Source organism: Caenorhabditis elegans, chromosome II (assembly GCF_000002985.6).
Source record: "Caenorhabditis elegans chromosome II".
NCBI lineage: Eukaryota > Metazoa > Nematoda > Chromadorea > Rhabditida > Rhabditidae > Caenorhabditis > Caenorhabditis elegans.
Genome location: NC_003280.10, coordinates 8,392,292 through 8,412,255, shown reverse-complemented (window position 1 = coordinate 8,412,255; position 19,964 = coordinate 8,392,292). Strand labels below are relative to the sequence as shown.

Sequence of the window (19,964 nt, the reverse complement as noted above, 5' to 3'; positions counted from 1 at the left end):
ACAGCCAACGCTTCGCGCCTTCGAATTTTGAATAGGAATAGGAAGAGTAGAAAGGAGTGAGAGGCGAGATGGACACGACAGGGCGCCACAGAGTATTTGTTGACCAGGTTCAGGTGTTATCAGTTGGTGAGGGAAATGTTGAGGTTTTGAATGAGAACTTAGACAGGCAATTTCCAGATAGCATCAGTATTTAATCTTACTTGACTACTGTGTTTCTAAGTAAAGACATACAATAATATAATTAGATGATACCGATTTAATTACCCGAAAAGTAAAAAAAGAGTTTTCAATTCAGAATTTGCATATCTGATGTTTTCTCAAAAATGAGAGTAGTATTCCTACAAAAGTATTTTTAAAAAATGAAAAAGTTGGTAAAGGTGAGATGGAAAATTCATATATCAATATCATGTTATAGATCATGTTTTCAGTTAGATGATTTTTTGATGATTTGCTAAACTGTTGAAAATCTTAAAATAGCGTATCTAATATGATAATTACAACAATTAATTTTATTTGTGAGATGCTTTATTCCCAAAACGTTTTAGAAAAAACACTATTTTTGTGAGAAAAACACATAATACAAAAGTGCAACCATTTTTCAAAAAAATCGAAACCAAAATTGAAACAGAAAGTGAGAAGAGCCGTTGTGTCCTTGAGGACGGCACACCCGCTAAGAGAAAAAACACTTGCCTCAGTCTTTTTTTGTGTACAAATGACGAATCGGTATCACTTTCAAAATATGAATATGAACCATATGGACATAGTTGTAAAGATGGGATCTATAAGGAAAGATATAGGGAACAAAAATGCAAGAAAAGATAATAGGAGCTCTGAGAGATGGGCAATGCCACGTCACCAAATATAACATAAGTAGCTCAATTAGTTACGCAACTCCCAGGAGGACTCTTCACATCGAAGAGTTCCCAGAGCATTTGTTCATTTGTCTCTTTTACCTTTCTGTTCAACACTTTCTCTTTCTCACTGTCGTTTTCTCATATTTTTCGCGCGCGCGCCCATACATCGTCTGGTGCGGGAGACAGACGATATTTGAATGAAAGCATCTCTTTTCTATGTCTCATCCCAAATCCGTGCGCAATCGTTTCCCGAGATCAATGATACGGTAATGAGATGCAAAACAGAGAGGGGTATCTACAATGCGCGATCCGTCAGTGAAACTCTTTTGAATTCGTTTCTGAGTTTTTGTGGATTTGAACTCCTGAAGTAAAATTTTGTTTGATTGGTAAAATAGAAATCCGTAATTTGTTGACATTGAAAGAATAATTATTAATATAAGGATATGCCGAGGGTAACACTGAAAAGGAAACATTAACACCTTTTATTATGGTCTACACTCTTATAATCGCAATATTAAACTTAGAGAAATTTGTTAAAGCAACGGCCAAGTATTGAACGTTTATAATTTTGCAGTTCTCAGTTCCACATTTAAACTGGCCAACCACCAGGGAAATAATATTCCAGCAGCCACCCTCAATCTTTAATTGCAGCAAACTGTCAATAAACTGTTTCCCCCAGATTCTAAGATATTCAAATAATGACAGAAAAGCAATCATCAGTCATTATATCGAGTAACCATGGCATGTCTGTTTATCTGCATATCTTCGGAATTAATCATAAACAAATGGAACATGCGACCCTTCCATATACAGTTCATACCCAACCATCTCTTTATTTATGCGTGTCAGTCATCCTTTTGGCTCACTTAAAGAGTGTATGATTGGAAGAGACGGAGATTGCGGACATGCCGAGCATCTGTTGCATTCAAATGAAGCTGCTGCGGGTAAATGAAGGAAACTGTGATGGCAGGTGCTCGTACCGTAATAGGATAAGAAGCGGATAATTGAGGTGGCGAGGGAGAGGGAAAGAAGATTGCCTTCCACATATGTATAACCTTGAGAAGCTAAACTGGCTTAAGGAATGAAAAAGTCAAAATGTCTTCCGGACAGTAGTATTGTGTCACAATCCTAAATCATTCCTAATAATAGATTTATGATCAGAGACATGGGGATGAACAGTTGAAGCTCCTGCTCTGTCCAGCAGATGGTAGGCACCTGTTCATCATTTATGACGTGGCAATAAAGTATACACACTCATCACCTACTACAATGAATACTTACTTAACAACATCAGTAGCTCGATAAGATTTTTTTTAATACTTCAGATTCAGAAACATTGGGACATTTGATTAGTGGCCAGAAGACATATTTAAAAAATTTCTGGAAATTAACTTTGTTCATAGAACTTTTTAAATTGACCAAATGTCTTAGTTTTCACTTTTCAAATTGACCAATAATTTTGAAAATTTCGGAAAACCCATTTAATCCTATATATCTAAATTTCTACTCAATTCCTACCCAAACTAAGACATGTACATATTTCAAATGGCGATTGGTCAGATTTAAACAATTCAAGTTCAAATGGGCGCCACTTTGTCTTTTATCTCAGTGTCTCAATTGAATCAGCACGAGAACAGTGTGAAAAATGAAGATGAATTACGTTCGCGGCACAGCACTGCCAAGGGCGCACGCACTCGCTCCTAATGATTTTTTGCGCGGCAATTTTTCTCATTTTTCAAATTAGAAAAAAAGGCTGCGCATACCTTATGTAAACTTGCAAACGAACACTCGCTGCTTTGATATGTTGTCCTCGGTGTGATTGATGAGTTGGAACATGTACAGTCACACTGCTGGCGGCGATCCTTTGGCGCCCAACAATCGGTCACACTGAGCTAATGAGCCACACATGACATGGCGCATGTCAGTTGTGATGGTGGATATCCGAATCCGGTTTTTGGGTGTTTTGGTGGGAGGGAAAGGTGAACCAATGTGGTTAATGATCCGGAATTGTGGTTTTATGGCAGATAACTGTCAACTAATGACTTTGTTTTAGATTTTACTACTGAATTTCTAAAGTTAAACGAATTGTTCTCAAGTAGCCAGTAATTTTTTTGTAACGCTCATAAACAAAACAAAAACTTTAAAATTTATTTTATTCGGAAGTTTATTTCCACGCTGAATTGATCATAGCCATATGTCCCTCCATACTTTGTTTTTGATTCCGTAATGACAATATCCCAACCGTTCTTTGTTTTTTAATATACTCGAGCACTTTACAAATAAGTATAGGAAGAATCAAGCAAGAATATGGTGTGGTCTAAATATTTTGAATCATGTGCTATTTCAGACAAAAAACAACCCACGTATGCTAGAGAAAGGGAAAGGTTGTAATCAGCAGATGACATATATCTTCCCAACTTCATTAGAAGTGACAGGAGCCCAGAATATAAAACATTGGATATGCATTGACATATTGAGATAATAAAAATTGCCTGGGTGCATTTGAGAGAAATTCGTGATTGGAATCGGTTTACAAAACTATATGACCGCCTGTAATTTTTTATTTATAAAATGTATAAAAAGTGAAGATCTTGAATGTACATGAACTTTAAAACAATAAGTTTCCATAGTCATTAAAAAATTGAAGTTTACAGTCTGTGCACTTGTTCTTCAAGAGCTCTCAATGAGTTTTCTATATATCAATTAAGTTCAAGAACATCAAGCCTACAATTACATGTTGTTCCTAAACTGCCATTTATAATGAACATGGCAAATCTTATATTCAAATATTCTGATTTGCTCACTTCCAAAGAATCTCCTGATATGAATAGTACATCAATCCAATATCAAACACAAAATTAAAAACTGCCAAGTAAAGAGTGACGTCAAGAAAAATATGAAATTTATCTTGAGAATATGTTGGATAGAAACCACAATGATTTACGTATCCTGACAGTGGATCATCAATAGTTAATATGAAAAACATTGAAAAACTTATTGAAAGCTGGAAATTTGTTAAACTTTTATGTTCCAGGTTTGGACTATATACTTACAGTAATTAAAGCTAAAGTTATCCCCGGAATCGATTTGAGTTTGTAGTAAACTCTGTTGAACTTCAGTGCAAAAACTCGGTCAATAGACATTGCAAGTTGAACAAGAGCCATCCCACAGTTGGATGTTGTTGTTGCAATTGTGATAAACCGGCAATCATAGGAAGAATGTTGAAGATTGCAAGGTTGATCTAATTTGAAAAGCATCGTGTAGAGTAGGTCAGCCTGAAACAGTTTAAATAGTTAGTAAGCCAATGTGTTTTAAAATTAATATTTTCCGAATAAAATCGAAAAATGGAACACATTTGTGATAGTGTCACTGATCATTTACAACAATGATTTGATAGTACTTCATCAGTTACTTGATACATCTTACCTTGAAACAAAAGTAGGCGATTTGATGACAGACAGCAAACAGAATTGTAGTGATTAATAGAACTCTTGTCGAGTATTGTATAATAGACTGTGCACATAACTGCTTGATTGCATATACCAGAAAGAATAAAGAAATAATTGGAATTATTATATTAAACGAAGTACTTAAAATGTATTTATATGAACGGTACAGCTCAAGAAGAGATTCGGAAGCACATGTCCGGTTGACAGAACTGATAATAGCCATTTGAGTAGTGGAAATATCTGAGTTAGTTGAGGAAGGAGTTGCCATATTTTTTCATTTATTGAAGACGTGCTTTATGGGAAAATTGGTGATCTGAAACTAGTAATTATGAGGAAAGGCTGACTGGAGAAAATACATGTTTTGAGCCAAAGAACATTTGAAGTTCTGTTATAATACTGGATAAATGTTTCGAGAGAGCAGCTTTTCAGAAGTTTTGAAAAAATGAAAACAAATTTTTGGGCGCGTGTGGCTGCTTCATTCCTGCCTGTCTATGTTCTAATATTTTCCCATCATCTCATTATAACTAGTAGAAAGTTCAATTAAAATGTGCATAGGTTTAGGCGGGAGACAGGCATGCGTCAACTAGCAGGAGATTTTTGATTGTGCAGTATATTATAAATAAAAATTTACCGATTGTGTAACCAAATAGGGAAAGTTCAAAATGACAAAATAATAGTTGCGAAATTTATTCAAGTCATATGGGATTAGTTCGTTAAGCTTTTTTTCAGAAGTAAAAAGTGACAAGCAACTAATGATTCAACTGAATTTCAGTTTAAGTCTGAGAACTTTAAATCAAAAGTTCAGAAAATATATAAATGGAAAGGTTTTGAACACAAAAATTCTTCAACTTTTTGTTTTTGCCAGTTCAGAAATTCAATCACTTTTTGAATTTGAGAAAATCCAATCAAATATCAATCCACCTGTTCCCCAACATTTTCTCGGAAAACAACCGGCAGAACCATAAAACTGTCAGTAACCGATTCGAAAACACATAACCGATTCGAAAAGAAAAATTAAAGTAAAACAACTGAATATTGACTTTATTTTCTATAAAATTATACAAAAATTTCAGTATTTTTAATCACAAATCAGTTTCTTCAATTCCATTTCTTTGCCAATTCGGTGGACTTTTTCACGAATTCCACCTTGTTCTGAAAAATAATAAATGAATGTGCAAAAACCCAAAAAATTACATGGATATAATCGTGGGCGGCGTCTATGTTCACAGGACGTGAGAGATCCGGCTCATTGAGCAAAACAATCAGGTTCAGAAGGACTGAAAGAAAATTAAATAATAAGAAATTTGGGATTATAATGTTCATGTTAGATAGAGTTCAACAAATATCAAACTCTAAATTGTCAGCTAAAAATTTTGTAGGAAAAGTATAAAGTCTTTTCGATATCTTTCTTTCAATGGCAGATTAAACGTAGTTATGTAAAATTGCAGAACATTTGATAATATTTACCATCTTCCATGGTGGTCTCCGGTTTCCAATTCTCTTGAAGTAGCATGGGCGAGCAAAGTTCACACGTAACTGGATCAACATTTGGATGATAGACCTAGAAAACTCAACATTGGAAATACCATTATCTCGTTTTCTACATTATGGCAAAATTTCAAATATGGAGGTTTGAATGGATATTCGACATTCACATCTAGAGTCAATGTGAAAATCATATTCTTGTACAGAACTCCATCCTGAAAAATTAAATGTTTCTGAAAACGTGAAAGTTAGACTCACACCAATAATTTTGAATTGGAAGATATCCTTGCACTTTTCAATTTTTCGGAAATCCTTGATAAAACGTCGCTTATTTTTTGCTAGATCGGCAATTTCCTGAAAAGCGCTTAAGAAACTGACCGGATTTTCAAAAGTACCTTTCTGATACGAGATAGTTGAACAATTCTTCCATGAGCAGCTGCTTGAAGTGTGCTCATCGTGTAAAATGAAAGTAGGAATGATTCAGAATATGGATATAATTAGAATATGGATATCAAAAATTGATAGATTAACTTAGAACACGTAAAATTAGAAAAGCTAATTAAGGATTTCAATTATATAAATAAAAAACATTTCAAAAAATATTAGGAATACTTTTTTTTGTAAAAGTATAATTTATGTTCTTAAAGCTACCTGGAATTTAAAGTTAGGTTCTTGTTCAGCCACCAAATTATGTCCAAATCTTGAAAGCTTTATGGATTTATTTATTTTAACTTAAAATATCTTGCAGATAGAAAATTTTATAAGTAAAATAACTCAAATTTCAAAATAACACAATTTTTCCCATAATTCTAATGCATTTTTCTGAATCCAAAACTCGCCTAATCAAAATCTATAACAAACTGTCGTCACTATTTCCAAATTCCTTTCATCCTTGACTATACCAAAGTTTCCTTGAAATTGTTAAATTCACTTCCTTCATTTATCATCCTGCTGCTCTGAAAAATGTGAAAAGCTCTTCCGCCCACACTATCGGAATGGAAAAATGTTTGTATGGCAGTAGATCAGAACATCAATCTATCTCTTGACAATCCATAATTTCATATAAATATCAATTGGATTTTCAGATTCCTTCTGAATTCCTATGTGTCTCTTCCCATCTCCTTTGATCATTTTTTGTTCATCGTTTGATTCTTTTCAGTTCATCATCTATCTATCTTTCAGTTTCAATTCAATTTTTCCCTCGTTTTTTTTCTTCAAGAATTATTATTTACTGTTCTGTTCATCGTCATGTTCATAATCGGTTTAGAAGGCGTCCCTTATACCAAAACTTTCACCCGAAAAGCAATATAGCGGGTGGTGCGTAGAAGCATAGACATCTAAGGGGGAGGATGCCCTCCAGTGGACAAAGCAGATGCTATGTAACTTCTACCTGGGTTAAGCCAACGAAATAGTCTGACAATTGGAAAAGGGTCACATTTCTAGATTTTTATTCCTTTTTTGATTTAAAAAATGATCTTTTAGATTTCGATTTGCTCTTGTCCAGTTTACTCAGAAAATGTTCATCACTTGAACCTGTATCGAGAATCCTCTTTGCTAATGACTTTTTCCTCTGATCTTTCCTAGTTTCAAAAGCATAGTAACCTGCAACTTTTTTTCAGACCGATGAAGTCTCTCCTCTTCTCCATATTACTCATATATTTGATCCAGTTAGGTAAGTTCCATTGAAACAAGGCCGAAATCTCAAGCTTTGAAGCACAAAAATGAGCAAGTAACATGGAAAATCCTAACTAATTTTGTAAGCACACCGAACGACAGGGAACCATTCAGTTCAAAAAAGCTAGTTGAGGAACTTCCGTATCTCTTTCCGTCTATTCAGCTTAACCTCAAAACTGTACTCTCCCCGAGTAATTAGTCTGCGTCAAGACGCGCTCATTGCGCCATAATTGGTCCATTCCCACTGTGGTCAACTCTTCCATTTTTCCGTCTATATTAGTCGAGAATATATCCTCTTTTTCACAGTACGATCGGAGGAATGTACCGACAAACATATTCACTGCTTCTTTTGGTCACAAGAAGGAGAATGTGAAGTCAATCCAAGATGGATGAAAAAACATTGTCAGAAAGCCTGTGGGGTGAGCATTTTATAAATTTACTAGAAAATTATTCAGCTCTCAGACGTGTTCTTTAACTTCACCTACTCCTTTAACCCGGCAGCAGGATGTACCAACGGCTAGAACTTTTGATGACCAACAAGATAGACAATTTCTTCCTTCGAGACCTTCGTCAATACCAGAAGGATGTAATTCAGTAATGACCGTCGAAGGTTTGTTTTAAAATTCACCATGAATATAACTTTCATTATTGTATTTTTCAGCCGAGACCCGTCGAATCTTTTCAAGTGGTCAATTAACCGCCCGTTTCCGGCAACAAATGTGCGCAGAGGAACAAGTTGCTCCAGATTGTTCCATCAATCAGTGCTTCCATAAAAAGTATCGCTCAATGGACGGCACGTGCAACAACTTACAAAACCCTGTCAAAGGAGCCGCTTTTACTGCATTCACTCGTCTTATGCCAGCTGCTTATGATGATGGTTTTAATACTCTTGTGTGTAAGTGATGTCATTTCTAAATGTGGTTACTGTAGATTCCGATTGGATGTTTTATTATTAAAAAATAACTGGAAAAATGAAATCCGAAAAAAAAGAAACATTTTCTGAATGGAAAAATTGTATCAAACTATAATCGAATTTCAACGCATTCCAATTTAAATTTTGATTATAATATTATGTGATGTTTGAATGATGACCTTGTTACAGCTGCTTCACGTCGTAATCGTCCAAACCCACGAGAGGTGTCTGTATTCCTGTTGTCTTCAGAAAGGTCACTGCCTGGACATGTTAATTCACTTCTTATGCTTTTCGGACAGGTATACTTTTTTGGAAGATATTGGAATGAAAATTCATATATCAGAATACCCTAGAAAAATGAGAAGAACATTTCCAAAGCATTCTTAAATTAAAATGGCCAGCTTGGGGTTAGAAAAAGAAACATTTGACAACAAACTGATGAAACAATGCCAGAACGAGTAGTGCTGAAAAGTTTCTAATATTTTATTTTTATTTAGTTTGTATCCCACGACATTACTTCAAACGCCGCTCAAAACTTCTGCGGATGCCAAAACTCCGGACCAATGTGCGCTTCGATTTTTGCTCCACCTTCTGACAGATCGTAAGCACCGACTTTAACACTTTGAAATTTCACTAAAAAGTTTAGACGCCGTTGCATTCCATTCACCCGATCATTCCCAATTTGTGGAACTGGACAATTCGGAAGAGTTAGAGAACAACTGAATATGAATACAGCTGCAATTGATGCCAGTTTGGTATGACACATTAACATCTTAGCATAATATTATTAATTTCAGATTTATGGATCAGAAGCAATTACTGCTCGTAGTTTAAGATTTGCAGCCATGCTCAGAACATCAGTTAGTTTCCCATTAAATAATAAATACACCTCAATGTTATTTATTCAGATGATCGGAGGTCGTATGTTTCCACCAAACACTAATCCTGGTAGTTTGACTGCTGGAGATGGCAGAGCAATTCTTTTCGTTGGACTTGCTGCACTCCATACATCGTTCCTCCGTCTCCATAACAAGTGAATTTCCAAGTATAATATTTCAACTATAGTAAATGTTTTAGCGTTGCTGCTCGTCTCCAAAATATGAACAGGCATTGGAATGCAGATCGAATTTTCCAGGAGTCAAGAAAAATTGTTGGAGGAATTGTTCAAGTGATTACATATCAAGAATTTGTTCCAGAACTTATTGGAGATGCTTCGAAAACTATTTTAGGAGCATATAATGGGTATGCTGTTGTTTGTAAAATCAATCACTAACTAATACTGAAAATTGACATTACAATTTTCGCATTACTCGGCGTTTGGCGCCAACTTCGTGCCCTAGATTGGCCTAAAAAGTATAACTTAGTTTGAAATATTTTGGTTTAGAACCAAGTTAACATTTTTGGACCTAAAAAAAGTTAATGTATATTAAAACAACGAATATGAAACTCCGATTATATCACTAATTTCAGATATAATCCAAATGTGGAAATTGGGGTATTGAATGAATTCGCAGCTGGAGCTTACCGTCTTCATGGAATGATTCAAGAGACATACCCATTGGTTAACTCACAATTTCAAGAAGTTAATAGATACCGGTTTATTGATGGAGTTAATAATATCAATCATGTTTTGAACAATATTGATGCAATCTACAGGTATTTAAAAACAAGCTGTAAATTATATCTCTCATTTAATTTCCAAAATTATTATTCAGAAAAATTTACTTTTCCTACAGATTTTCTTAAACCACCACTTTCATAATTTCAGAGGAATGATGACTGTACCAGTTAGAAGTCCACAGAGATTGACAACTTCTGTGACTGAAAGGCTCTTTGGAGGAAGTGTCGATATGGCAGCAGTTAATATTCAAAGAGGAAGAGATCATGGGTTGAGGTAAGAAATCAAAAATTATTAAAATGCGTAAAACGGTCAAAGTATGACGAGTATGGCGCCACATACTGTAGAATTCAAGTTTTATTAGGCTTTTGCCGATTGGTGGAAAACGTTGAAGGGTGGGTTGGAAAATTGAAAAAAAAAAACTTACAAATAATCTACCGTAATTCAAAATTAAGAAAAGTTAATTAAAGAAATTGAAATCTTATGGACGAATATTATTATAGAAAATTCATTCAATATTTGACTTTCCCTTAAAAAATTACAATAGAATTAAAAAGTATTACTTTAATTTATTTTGAAATTTTAATTTAAAAAATCTAGCTTGGTTACTCTATACGTTTACCATCTACAGACTTATCAAGAGAAAACAAATATTGAAAGTAAGCATTTAAAGGTAAAGTCAACAAATTTAATTTACAATTACGTCACACAAGACTGAATGAGAATAGATACAGAACTAACATCTTATTATTAAAATCAATAAATTCGATTTTAGATCTTACAATGACTATCGTCGATTCTGCAATCTCCGACCAATCACTAGTTTTAATGATGTAAGAATATTATTATTTTTTTTTAAGTTTTGATTACTTCCATTTCAGTGGCCAGAAGTTCCAGATGAGAATGTTCGCCAACGTATTGGACAACTGTATCGTACACCAGATGATGTAAGCTTTATAGTCACTTTGAAAACATGAAACTAAAACTACTTCAGCTTGATTTCTATGTTGGAGGAATTCTTGAACAACCAGCAGCTGGAAGTCTTTTGGGAGCTACGTTTGCATGTGTAATCGGAAAACAATTTGAGAGACTCCGTGATGGAGATAGATTCTACTATGAGAACCCAGGAGTTTTCACATCACCTCAACTTGCTGAGTTGAAGAGAACTACTCTTTCATGGGTATTGTGTCAAACTGGAGACAAGTAAGTCATAATTTAAGAATTACGTGTGTACTGGATCTTTGAAATTGATTTAAAAAAACAGAATATGAATTTGTTAAGAAAATTCGTGGCAATTTGATGCCTGTGATTATTTGTTTTAATGAAATGCCACCAAACAACAATGAGAAAGAAATTTTATGATATGTTTCGAAATTTTCCAAAAATTTCAAAACGATTGCAATGAAACGACACTGCTTTTAACTTCACAAAATGTACAGTTCTTTTGAAAATGGCAAAAAAATTGCCATAAAATTTTCACAATTTTTTGGAGTGCTTCATTATGATATTCTGTTATTTTTGATCATTAGTACTGTACTTAAACAACATTCCCACTGGCACTACTTCACTCTAAATTATCTTTAAAGTATGAAACAAAATAATTCAAAACCTCTTAAGAGATACTGCCGCATCAAATTATTTACTCCGTGAACACTGCAATGCCGCAGAGTCGTATTTCTGTAAATTGTTCTGTCACGACTCCATTTTTGTTCATCGTAATAATTTTTAAATTTTAATACGAATATTGCAGTATGGTCCGAGTTGGTCGTCGTGCATTTGACATTGAGAATGGATCGAGAGCAGTTCCATGCTCATCGATTACAGGATTGAACCTTGAAGCCTGGAGAGAATAGACATTTGTTTCAATCATTCTCATTCACCGTATTCCTTAAAAGTGCCAAATGTTTCATAATGATTCGAAAACTTTTCATCTAAATGTGCCATTTTAATAAATTGTTATCTGTACAACGTGAAAAAGGGCACTACATACATATGATTGACAAGTGACCGATACATATTGACAACTATTAATACTTTTACCGGAATATTACGTAACAATGAGTCAAGATGTGTAATCTCTAAACTGTACACGATTATTAAGTAACGATTGCAAAAACGGTGTCAGTCGGATGAAAAAATGATATAGAAATCTATATGCTAGTGGTAAGAAATGCGGTATTATGGTTTATGATTTCTATTGATAAGAGCGGAAGAAATTGATGTGACTCGGAAGGTTGTAAAAGTACTGGGACAAAAATTGAAACTAAAGTTTATATTGGAAATTCACACAAAGCAACACAAAGATTCAGCGAAAGAGTACTACTACAACAAGAAATCTCAGAGAAAATGAAACCACGAAAATACAGAATGGGCATTTTTTTATTTGTGGCTAAAGTAAATGTTGGAAGATTACAAAAAAATTAAATTTTAAAAACGCGATCTAACTCGTTCAATTCAAATTTACAGAAAATATCATATATTCAATGAAAAATAATATTTAGGTAAACCTCAGGCGTCAGTGGAAAATGCAAAGATTCGATTGCAAGTTTTATTGTGTTTTGCGTATGGTCCGAGATACGTGAGATGATTTTGTGAAAAGCAAAATATATTTGATTCCCGATACGTCTGACGATTTAAACTCTCAAATTTTTTTTTGCAGTTGAGCCAAAACTCCATTATCATTCCAAATGAGATTAATTGCGAGAAATTGCGAGATACTACAGTTTCTGCAAAAAATGTCACGATTCTCAGATTCTTCCTCACTCTTAACTCCCACGTGACCTACCTCATGGTACAAACATCAAAGTTCGATATAATAATAATGAAAATCCAGTTCGAGATTAAATTAAATTCTTATATAAACTCTCATACTCTCCTCAATCTAAACTTCAAATCCTCCACTTCATTGAAACCTGCCCTTTTCCAATTTTCTCTGAAACTGTCTATCTTCCCATGATTTCATTCTTCCTTCATTTGATTTTGATTGACATCCACACATCTCTCTGTACATGTATATAAACGCATTGTACGTTAGAATTTTCATCAGTTTCATTCCCAGTTTTATTCTTCGTGTTTGATCTTCTCTTTCAACTTTTATTTTTCAGCCAAATGTCTCTTGTCTGGAAAGTTGCCATTGTTCTTGTGGCTCTTTTGGCAGTCCACGAGGTGTCATCATCTGTGCACCACCGTCATCATAAGAAGGGAATCATCCACAGAGATGCTGACGAGATGATAGAATTCCCGAAGAGAAGCAACGATGTTCGTTTTTTTGCTGTTAAATATTATCTTAAACAAAAGTATAATTGTCGACTTCGCATCTAAAAGAACTCAATCAAAAATTGAGAATTTTAAATTATATCTTAACATTTTGAAATTTTAAAAAATTCCAGGATTTCTCTTAATTTTTATCTAGAAGAAGTTAATCAAAAATTCTATAACTGTTTCAGCGACTTGGCGAGACTATGATTCATGGCCAAATCATTTGCCACGGAACTCCCCTCGACTATGTTCGACCATACCTCAGCTCAAAGAAATACCCTCGAGTGATTATCAATATTTGTGTTTCCGATGATGGTGGATGGTATCGTTTGACGACTGGAAACATGTTTGATCTTGAAGGAAGTGTTACATTCACTGTTAGACATCAGTGTCTAATGGATAAACTTCCCCCAATGATTCAGTGCGCTGTACCATACTACACTACTGAGGTTACTATTGATCTCAGCAGCAACACCACCTACATCGGAGTGAGTATTTGTTTAATATGTTCTGTTCAGCCTTAAAAAGCGATTTTTCATAAAATCTAATTGTTTTTATTTTAGCGTAGCTTCGAGCTCTCAAAGATGGAAGCCTACTCTTCCGCCGACTGTCTCTACTAATGTGTTCGACTATTTTAAGTTTTCAAAATAAAATGTTAATCCTCATTTTTTCATATTAATTACATCATATCCCTCGTTAAAATTTTTTGTTTGTTTAGAAACTCGTATCGTAACTTTTTAAATCTTGGTTCCTGTGCTTGAAAAATATTGCTTATTGCTCATTTTGTAAAACTTTAAAAAAAAATTTGCGTACATGAAGATTCACAAAATAAATAATCTTTGTTATCCAAATAATTTTGATAATTTTAGATCTAAACTTATTTTCAACACATTTTCAGTTGAACTTTTCATCTACATCCTTCTAAATAATGATGCTATCACTCAAAAATGCAACGCACGCAACTGATTCCTTATATAAAAATATGTTTTCTTTTAGTTTTATCATTCCCATTTTTTCTAATTTGTACATACTATTTTTTTAACTGGCAGAAAAGAGCGAATGGAAATAATTACATATCACAAAACTTAATTTTCAGTCTTTTATCACATGATATTCACCACAACAATCTTTAGTAATTGCCGCTTTCTAAGAAATGTTATAATTGATAGCGTTGAGCCACGCATGCTATCAGAAGATTTTGAGTTTACAGAGCTGAAAAAAATTGATTTCTAAATAATACAAGTTTGATTGTTCCTATATATATTTATTTCATGATCAAAGTTTTTGCCAAACATGAAAAACTGGTGAAACAGAAACCAAATTGGTTCGGGCCATTAGATAATGTACGAGCTCGTTTCTTGGATTCTCCGTCGAAACAATTTCAAAAAATAAAAATATGCCTTCTCATTTAATTTTTTTCCATGTCTGGATTTTTACAATAAAAGTTAAACAGAAACGACAATCACAAAAAACAATGAAAACATTAAGAATTTTTATAGATGCTTTTAAATACATCATATTTTATTTGTGAGCTAATATAAATGTACTTTTGGCAAGTTTATAGTGATGAAAAAAAAATGTATTTCAATATGTCTCACTTACGTAACATTTTTGCTTTCTTTGTTATAAATATTTATAACTTTGACAGATCAGCGTTAATGGTAAAACAGCACAACTTTGCTCCCATCTTATTTTTCTTTTTCTTGCTTCCTAATCACTGATGACAACCTCTTAATTAGCAAGGGAAGGTGCCCCCACGACAAAGATTACGTCTTTTATTTTGTTTCAACGTCTTCCATTTTCTTTTTTTTTGTTTCTGGCCTTTCTGATTCAAAAATTGTAGTTGTGCTTTGATATATCTCATTTGCTTCATCTCTTTATTTTTAATTTTTCCAGTCGAGTTGATATAATTTTATTATTTTTAAATTTGACTTTTTTTACTGGTTAAATTATATTTTTTTTAACTATACACCCACGTATAAAATGATGTAAAATCTCAAAAAAAGTGGGGGTTTTCCGAATTGAAACCGAAAACCCAGAAACGCAGGTGATTTTCAAATCAGTGAATTTTTAAGAGACGAATTTCTAAAAATATGAAGGCATTTTCCCGTTTTTGGTTTCTCGTATCTTATGTTTCATACCAATTTTTTGTGGTTTGGTTTTTTATTCATTACAAGACGTAAAATTTTCACTAATCACGGAAATTGTCAGAATTAAAAAAACATTATTCTGCACTTGAATCCATAAACGTTAACAGTTTTTATGTTTTTGTTTTTATTTGTCAAATAATATTATGAAGAAAATTCCACCACCAATGAAATCGTCTACATAAGCTTCCAATTGACGTAATCCAGTGCGTATGTACCATGTTTTTCATTCCATTTTTTTCCACCTGTTCCACCGAATTATGTTATTCATTCACGGAACTTTTTAAGAATGTGTAATTATCATTCTTCCAGTTGGAAGCAGCTCAAAAATGATTTCATATCATTTTTCTGAATTTCACAATTTTCATTTTCAATACATCGCTATAATGTAGCATGATTAATTTCAATAATTAAAAAAAAAACTTCAAGAGTCCTAATTATATATATAACATTTCAAGTCATTTTTCAAAAATGAATGAGTGTGGTTTGATGATTTCTTGGCCATACCTATTCTGAATCCATTCGTCTCTTGAGATTTCATGTTGACGACATTCAAACCCACATTAACCAACTAATTTCTCCCAAATGTCTTGAATTCTGAAATAGATTAAATTAATTTGAGACGTCATTGAGCTTTTTTCTTAAAACCCATACAGTTTCTGATTTTAGAATTTGAAGTTATTCCTATAATCAACGAATTAACTTTTCATAAATTCAGAGTTCATAAAAATGCGTTTACTTGCTTTTATACGGATCGAAGAAAAGGAAACAAGATTTTGTGGAATTCGAATTCCAAATAAACCGCTGGCAATTCTTTTAGCGTTAATGCAATTATCAATTTCAATAGCATCATTTCTACAGGTAAATATTAATTTGTAAAACTTTCAAAACACTTGGGCATTGGTTAAATTTTTTCAGCACGTTTATTCATTTTACAAACACCGGAAGATATTTGAATGCCACTCAGATATACCGAATAACTCTAGTCTAGAGGTAATTTTGAATCACCATTTTTTATTTTATATCAAAATTAAACCGATTTCAGACACATTTTCTCGCGCACGATATCATTATTTTTGACTTTGGTTTAATGCACAGAGTTCTTGGAACAAATGAATGTGTTGCGAATTACTTGGATGGTGGATACATGAGATTTGCATGGACAATTGAACAGTCAAGTGCACTTTCTATATCACTTATATCATTGATGTGTGTCCCAAAACCGTTGTGGTTGTTATGGCCAGGTGAGCAAGTAGTGCGTTTAAAGAAATCTGATAACATAAAACTTAAAACTTAGAACCCAAAAATTCCTAATCAATTTAATATTATGAGACTTTCAGGTCTTCTAATGCAATCCTCTTATACTCTTGGCCTATCTGTCCTTACAATGGCAACTGCTCCAAAAATTCTTGAAGCACTGGGAGGAGTAATTGATTTTGAGCTTGCACTAATATTCACAGTCTACTCTATGGGATTTGCAATGAATTGGCTGTTCACATTTGTTCTTTGGCACTATTATTGGCATCGGGAACGGAAGTTTCTTGCAGAAAGAGGAATTTTCCCACCTCCGGAATTTGTTTAACATACGGCAGGCTTAGACATAATTGTCTTTCTTTTTTAAGTTAATTTGACTTTTTAAAATCCGTATTCAATGTTTCATGTTTGGTTGTAGTAATAACGGGTGAATAATATAAATTTCATTTGGCTCATTTTTTTTCAATTTACATACCAACTCATAATGAAACAGGTGAAAACTTGATCATCGATGAAATATGAAATAAAGTATTTAATTGAAGTAACATGACTACATTAAAGTGTTTCAGAACATACAGTTTACTCTCGCCTCATATTTCCTCTACTCCATCTACTGTCATGTTGTTATTCTTATGGCAAGTCTTCCGAAAAAGCACAAAAATGCCTGTCTTCGTAAAAACTCAGCAATACAGGTTTTTTACAGAAAAGCTGATTTGCCTTCAAAAGGAGTTCGACATTTTTCTGCCTGTAAGGAATAAATAATTTTTGGATTGAAGCTAATATTACCAAATACCGTATTTCCTCTATAGGTCTTGTGCTCAACTTTTTCAGCTATCAAAAACTGTCAACCAAGAAAATATACCTAAATGTATTCGGTTCATAAAGTTCACAGTGAAAATTGTCCCATTCAAAATGAAACGAGATGTGAGCTTTCAAAGTAGAGTAGAGTACTTAATAAACTGATTTTCCAAAAAACTTTAGTTTCTGATTGCAATCTTAAGAAAAAGTACTTTACGTTGTTCCATTGAGCAATATTCAGTAGAAATCTTTTTTCTGGAAGTTGAATGAGAATGATTTAGTTTAAAAGTGTGAGAAGCAATAGTTTTGTTTTATTTAATCTGCAAGAAATATTAAACTTTTACTTCATTTATCTTCACGTTGCATCTTAAAAAAAAGAAGTATCCATGGAAACACAACCATAAATTGCGAAATAATGGCAGCTCTTTCTCTCTCAAGTTGCAATGCTTCATGCTCTCCTCCTTCCTTTTTCTCTCTTCCTTTCGCCTCGTTTCACCTGTCATTGGAAAACTCCTTCTTCACCTTCTGAATTCTTCATATTCAATTTGTCATTGGCTCCCCTTTTCCAACTTGTCATTGCCACTTCTCCTTGACAACCTAAACATGCTTAATAAAAGGCAAACCTCGTTTCCAAAGAGTCCAGTTTCCCTTCCAACGTCTTCAAGGTATCGTGTGCATAGTGCTCCACCAACTTCTGAAGGAAGAATTCCATTAAGTGGAGGAAGACTTCCGCCAATTGTAAAGAATAAAAGTGTAGAACGTGGAATATACATGGAGAAGCCAACAACTCCAGATCGTAAGTGTTTTTTTTGTTGAAAACTTTGTTAACTTTTTTTAAAAAGGAGTAGAGCTTGTGGGAAAATAATTTCATGATGAGCCATCTCAACAATTTCAGGGAATTTTTCAAATTTCAAGTATCCGTTTTCAATACAATACTCAAAGTAGAAAACGTTCATGAAAATGTCATTTTCTCAACTATCTCAACTATACGGATCACCAAGTATTGATTTTCAGCTGAACAAGTTCGACGAGTACTTGAACAACGAATAGCTCAAGCCCTATCCGGACCTTCATCACGTTTGAAACATCAACAAACAAGTAGTGAAGAGCAACAACCATCAGCATTTATCGGGAGAAGAAGATCATGTAAGAATTCATTTTCAGAGCACGACTTTTCAAATACTTTGTAACCATTTATGTGTACACTGGTTTCAAACTATTGAAAAATCGGGCTCCGACGCCAAAATTCTATAGAATACGAACGACGAGAAAATAGTGAGCGAAACCACTAACAATCGGTGTCTTATGTACAACATGACATCTGAGTCATCCACATAGCAATTGAAAAGGGCTCACAATACGAATGTATAGGAATGTTTCAATTTGGAGCGACAAAAAAAGAACGAAAAGGGCGTTACTTTCTGTGCCGGGGTATGTGTCATCTTTGTACGATTTTTTTTGATTTGCAGTGATACGATCAGCGGCAATTGGATCTGAAGAAATGCACCTGGTTCCAGTTGATGATGATGAAATGGCCATGTTACGAAGCATAAATCGATCACAATATTCAAAGGGATCAACAGAAGGATCTACTGCGGAGTTTTCATCGGAATCGTTGTATAAACACGAGTATGAAGATAAGTCATCAGATGATGATGAAGACTTGACAGTTATTCAACAATTGAAAAGTAGAAGAAAGTTAAGCATGGTTCGGCAAGAAGAGCAGGTACTTTATGTCATTAAATTTAAAATTGAAGCACTGTAGAATAAGTCTCATATATAGTTGTTTTAGGGATTATTTTTTGTTTTTGGTTGCAATTAAAATAACCCAAAGCATCTTGATAATCTCTTTTAAAATAAATATTTTTTAGGAAGAACTGACTGCATCAATGGATAGAATGAACGTCGGTAGTGTTCATAGTAGACGAGAATCTGGTTTCCGTGATTTGTATGTTTATTTTCGAAGCTAACATTGGTGCATAGAGGAAAAAATGTTTCAGAGAAAATCGCCTAGCCGGAATGCGCCATGAAAAAATGAGATCATCAACGAAATCTGGAGACACGGGAGATGATCAAATCAGTGGACTGGTTTATGATAAAGAATTTGATTGCTATTACAATCCAAATACGGAGCGATATTATCGATTGAAATCTCAGTCAAAATCCGGAGATGGATTAGTCCTTCAACCGGAAGAATTATGATATTTGTTTTGCTAGATAAATATTCAATATTTGAATTTTTAGGAGAAAAAAAACATTGTAGAAAAGTGTCACACAAATCATCACAATTGTTTCTTTGTGAGCATCAGTTGCAGATCAAAATGAAATCATGTTTACTACAATAGACTACGAGGTTTCACCCACAGCGGCTCTTTAATATTTGAAAGTTCATTTTGCTATCGATGCGAAATACTAAACCAATAATTATTTTCTTATCAGTATGATATTGAATGTGAAACTAACATAGCAAGACATGCAAAACAGATACTATAAGAGTAGCTGAAAAACTGTAAA

The 19,964-nt window shown here is 33.7% G+C and overlaps 6 protein-coding genes and 2 non-coding genes across 9 annotated transcripts; 5 read left to right on the top strand and 3 right to left on the bottom strand.

The window, feature by feature from the left end:
• Positions 1–3,018: 3,018 nt before the first annotated feature.
• Positions 3,019–4,571, bottom strand: sra-13 (Serpentine receptor class alpha-13; the record flags this gene model as incomplete). Of its 2 annotated transcripts, NM_001027015.1 has the most annotated exons (5): positions 3,019–3,171; positions 3,218–3,404; positions 3,659–3,858; positions 3,908–4,129; positions 4,281–4,526. In NM_001027015.1, 5 exons carry the CDS (start codon positions 4,524–4,526, stop codon positions 3,019–3,021), a joined length of 1,008 nt encoding a protein of 335 aa, NP_001022186.1. The 2 variants fall into 2 exon arrangements, with proteins under 2 accessions (NP_001022186.1, NP_001022187.1); NM_001027016.3 differs by lacking the exon at positions 3,659–3,858 and having other exon boundaries at positions 3,045–3,171; positions 4,281–4,571.
• Positions 4,572–5,328: 757 nt separating this feature from the next.
• On the bottom strand, positions 5,329–6,653 carry ubc-24 (UBC core domain-containing protein). Its single transcript, NM_063368.5, has 6 exons — positions 6,184–6,653; positions 6,047–6,142; positions 5,908–6,003; positions 5,771–5,864; positions 5,498–5,580; positions 5,329–5,455 (listed from the first exon to the last, which is right to left on the bottom strand). Exons 1-6 carry the CDS (start codon positions 6,241–6,243, stop codon positions 5,402–5,404), a joined length of 483 nt encoding a protein of 160 aa, NP_495769.2. The 5' UTR covers positions 6,244–6,653; the 3' UTR covers positions 5,329–5,401.
• A 754-nt stretch (positions 6,654–7,407) lies between these two features.
• On the top strand, positions 7,408–11,957 carry skpo-1 (Peroxidase skpo-1). The gene is made up of 16 exons (NM_063367.8): positions 7,408–7,460; positions 7,769–7,881; positions 7,925–8,072; positions 8,124–8,357; positions 8,565–8,674; positions 8,873–8,976; positions 9,022–9,130; positions 9,173–9,235; positions 9,284–9,408; positions 9,453–9,617; positions 9,846–10,031; positions 10,144–10,269; positions 10,769–10,826; positions 10,875–10,940; positions 10,988–11,196; positions 11,744–11,957. The coding sequence occupies exons 1-16, from the start codon at positions 7,412–7,414 to the stop codon at positions 11,844–11,846; spliced, it is 1,968 nt and encodes a 655-aa protein (NP_495768.1). The 5' UTR covers positions 7,408–7,411; the 3' UTR covers positions 11,847–11,957.
• A 1,134-nt stretch (positions 11,958–13,091) lies between these two features.
• dod-23 (Downstream Of DAF-16 (regulated by DAF-16)) lies at positions 13,092–14,095 on the top strand. The gene is made up of 3 exons (NM_063366.4): positions 13,092–13,251; positions 13,440–13,739; positions 13,815–14,095. The coding sequence occupies exons 1-3, from the start codon at positions 13,102–13,104 to the stop codon at positions 13,869–13,871; spliced, it is 507 nt and encodes a 168-aa protein (NP_495767.1). The 5' UTR covers positions 13,092–13,101; the 3' UTR covers positions 13,872–14,095.
• Positions 14,096–16,114: 2,019 nt separating this feature from the next.
• F49E12.7 (EXPERA domain-containing protein) lies at positions 16,115–17,193 on the top strand. The gene is made up of 4 exons (NM_063365.2): positions 16,115–16,259; positions 16,317–16,391; positions 16,444–16,642; positions 16,739–17,193. Exons 1-4 carry the CDS (start codon positions 16,128–16,130, stop codon positions 16,978–16,980), a joined length of 648 nt encoding a protein of 215 aa, NP_495766.1. The 5' UTR covers positions 16,115–16,127; the 3' UTR covers positions 16,981–17,193.
• A 757-nt stretch (positions 17,194–17,950) lies between these two features.
• On the top strand, positions 17,951–19,688 carry F49E12.8 (Protein phosphatase inhibitor 2). The gene is made up of 5 exons (NM_063364.3): positions 17,951–18,246; positions 18,465–18,596; positions 18,920–19,176; positions 19,322–19,398; positions 19,451–19,688. Exons 1-5 carry the CDS (start codon positions 18,054–18,056, stop codon positions 19,650–19,652), a joined length of 861 nt encoding a protein of 286 aa, NP_495765.2. The 5' UTR covers positions 17,951–18,053; the 3' UTR covers positions 19,653–19,688.
• mir-85 lies at positions 18,598–18,703 on the bottom strand. The gene has a single exon (NR_000917.2). It is a non-coding gene; the product is annotated as a pre-microRNA mir-85 (primary transcript).
• On the top strand, positions 18,612–18,687 carry F49E12.14. The gene has a single exon (NR_051439.1). It is a non-coding gene; the product is annotated as an Unclassified non-coding RNA F49E12.14 (non-coding RNA).
• Positions 19,689–19,964: the final 276 nt, after the last annotated feature.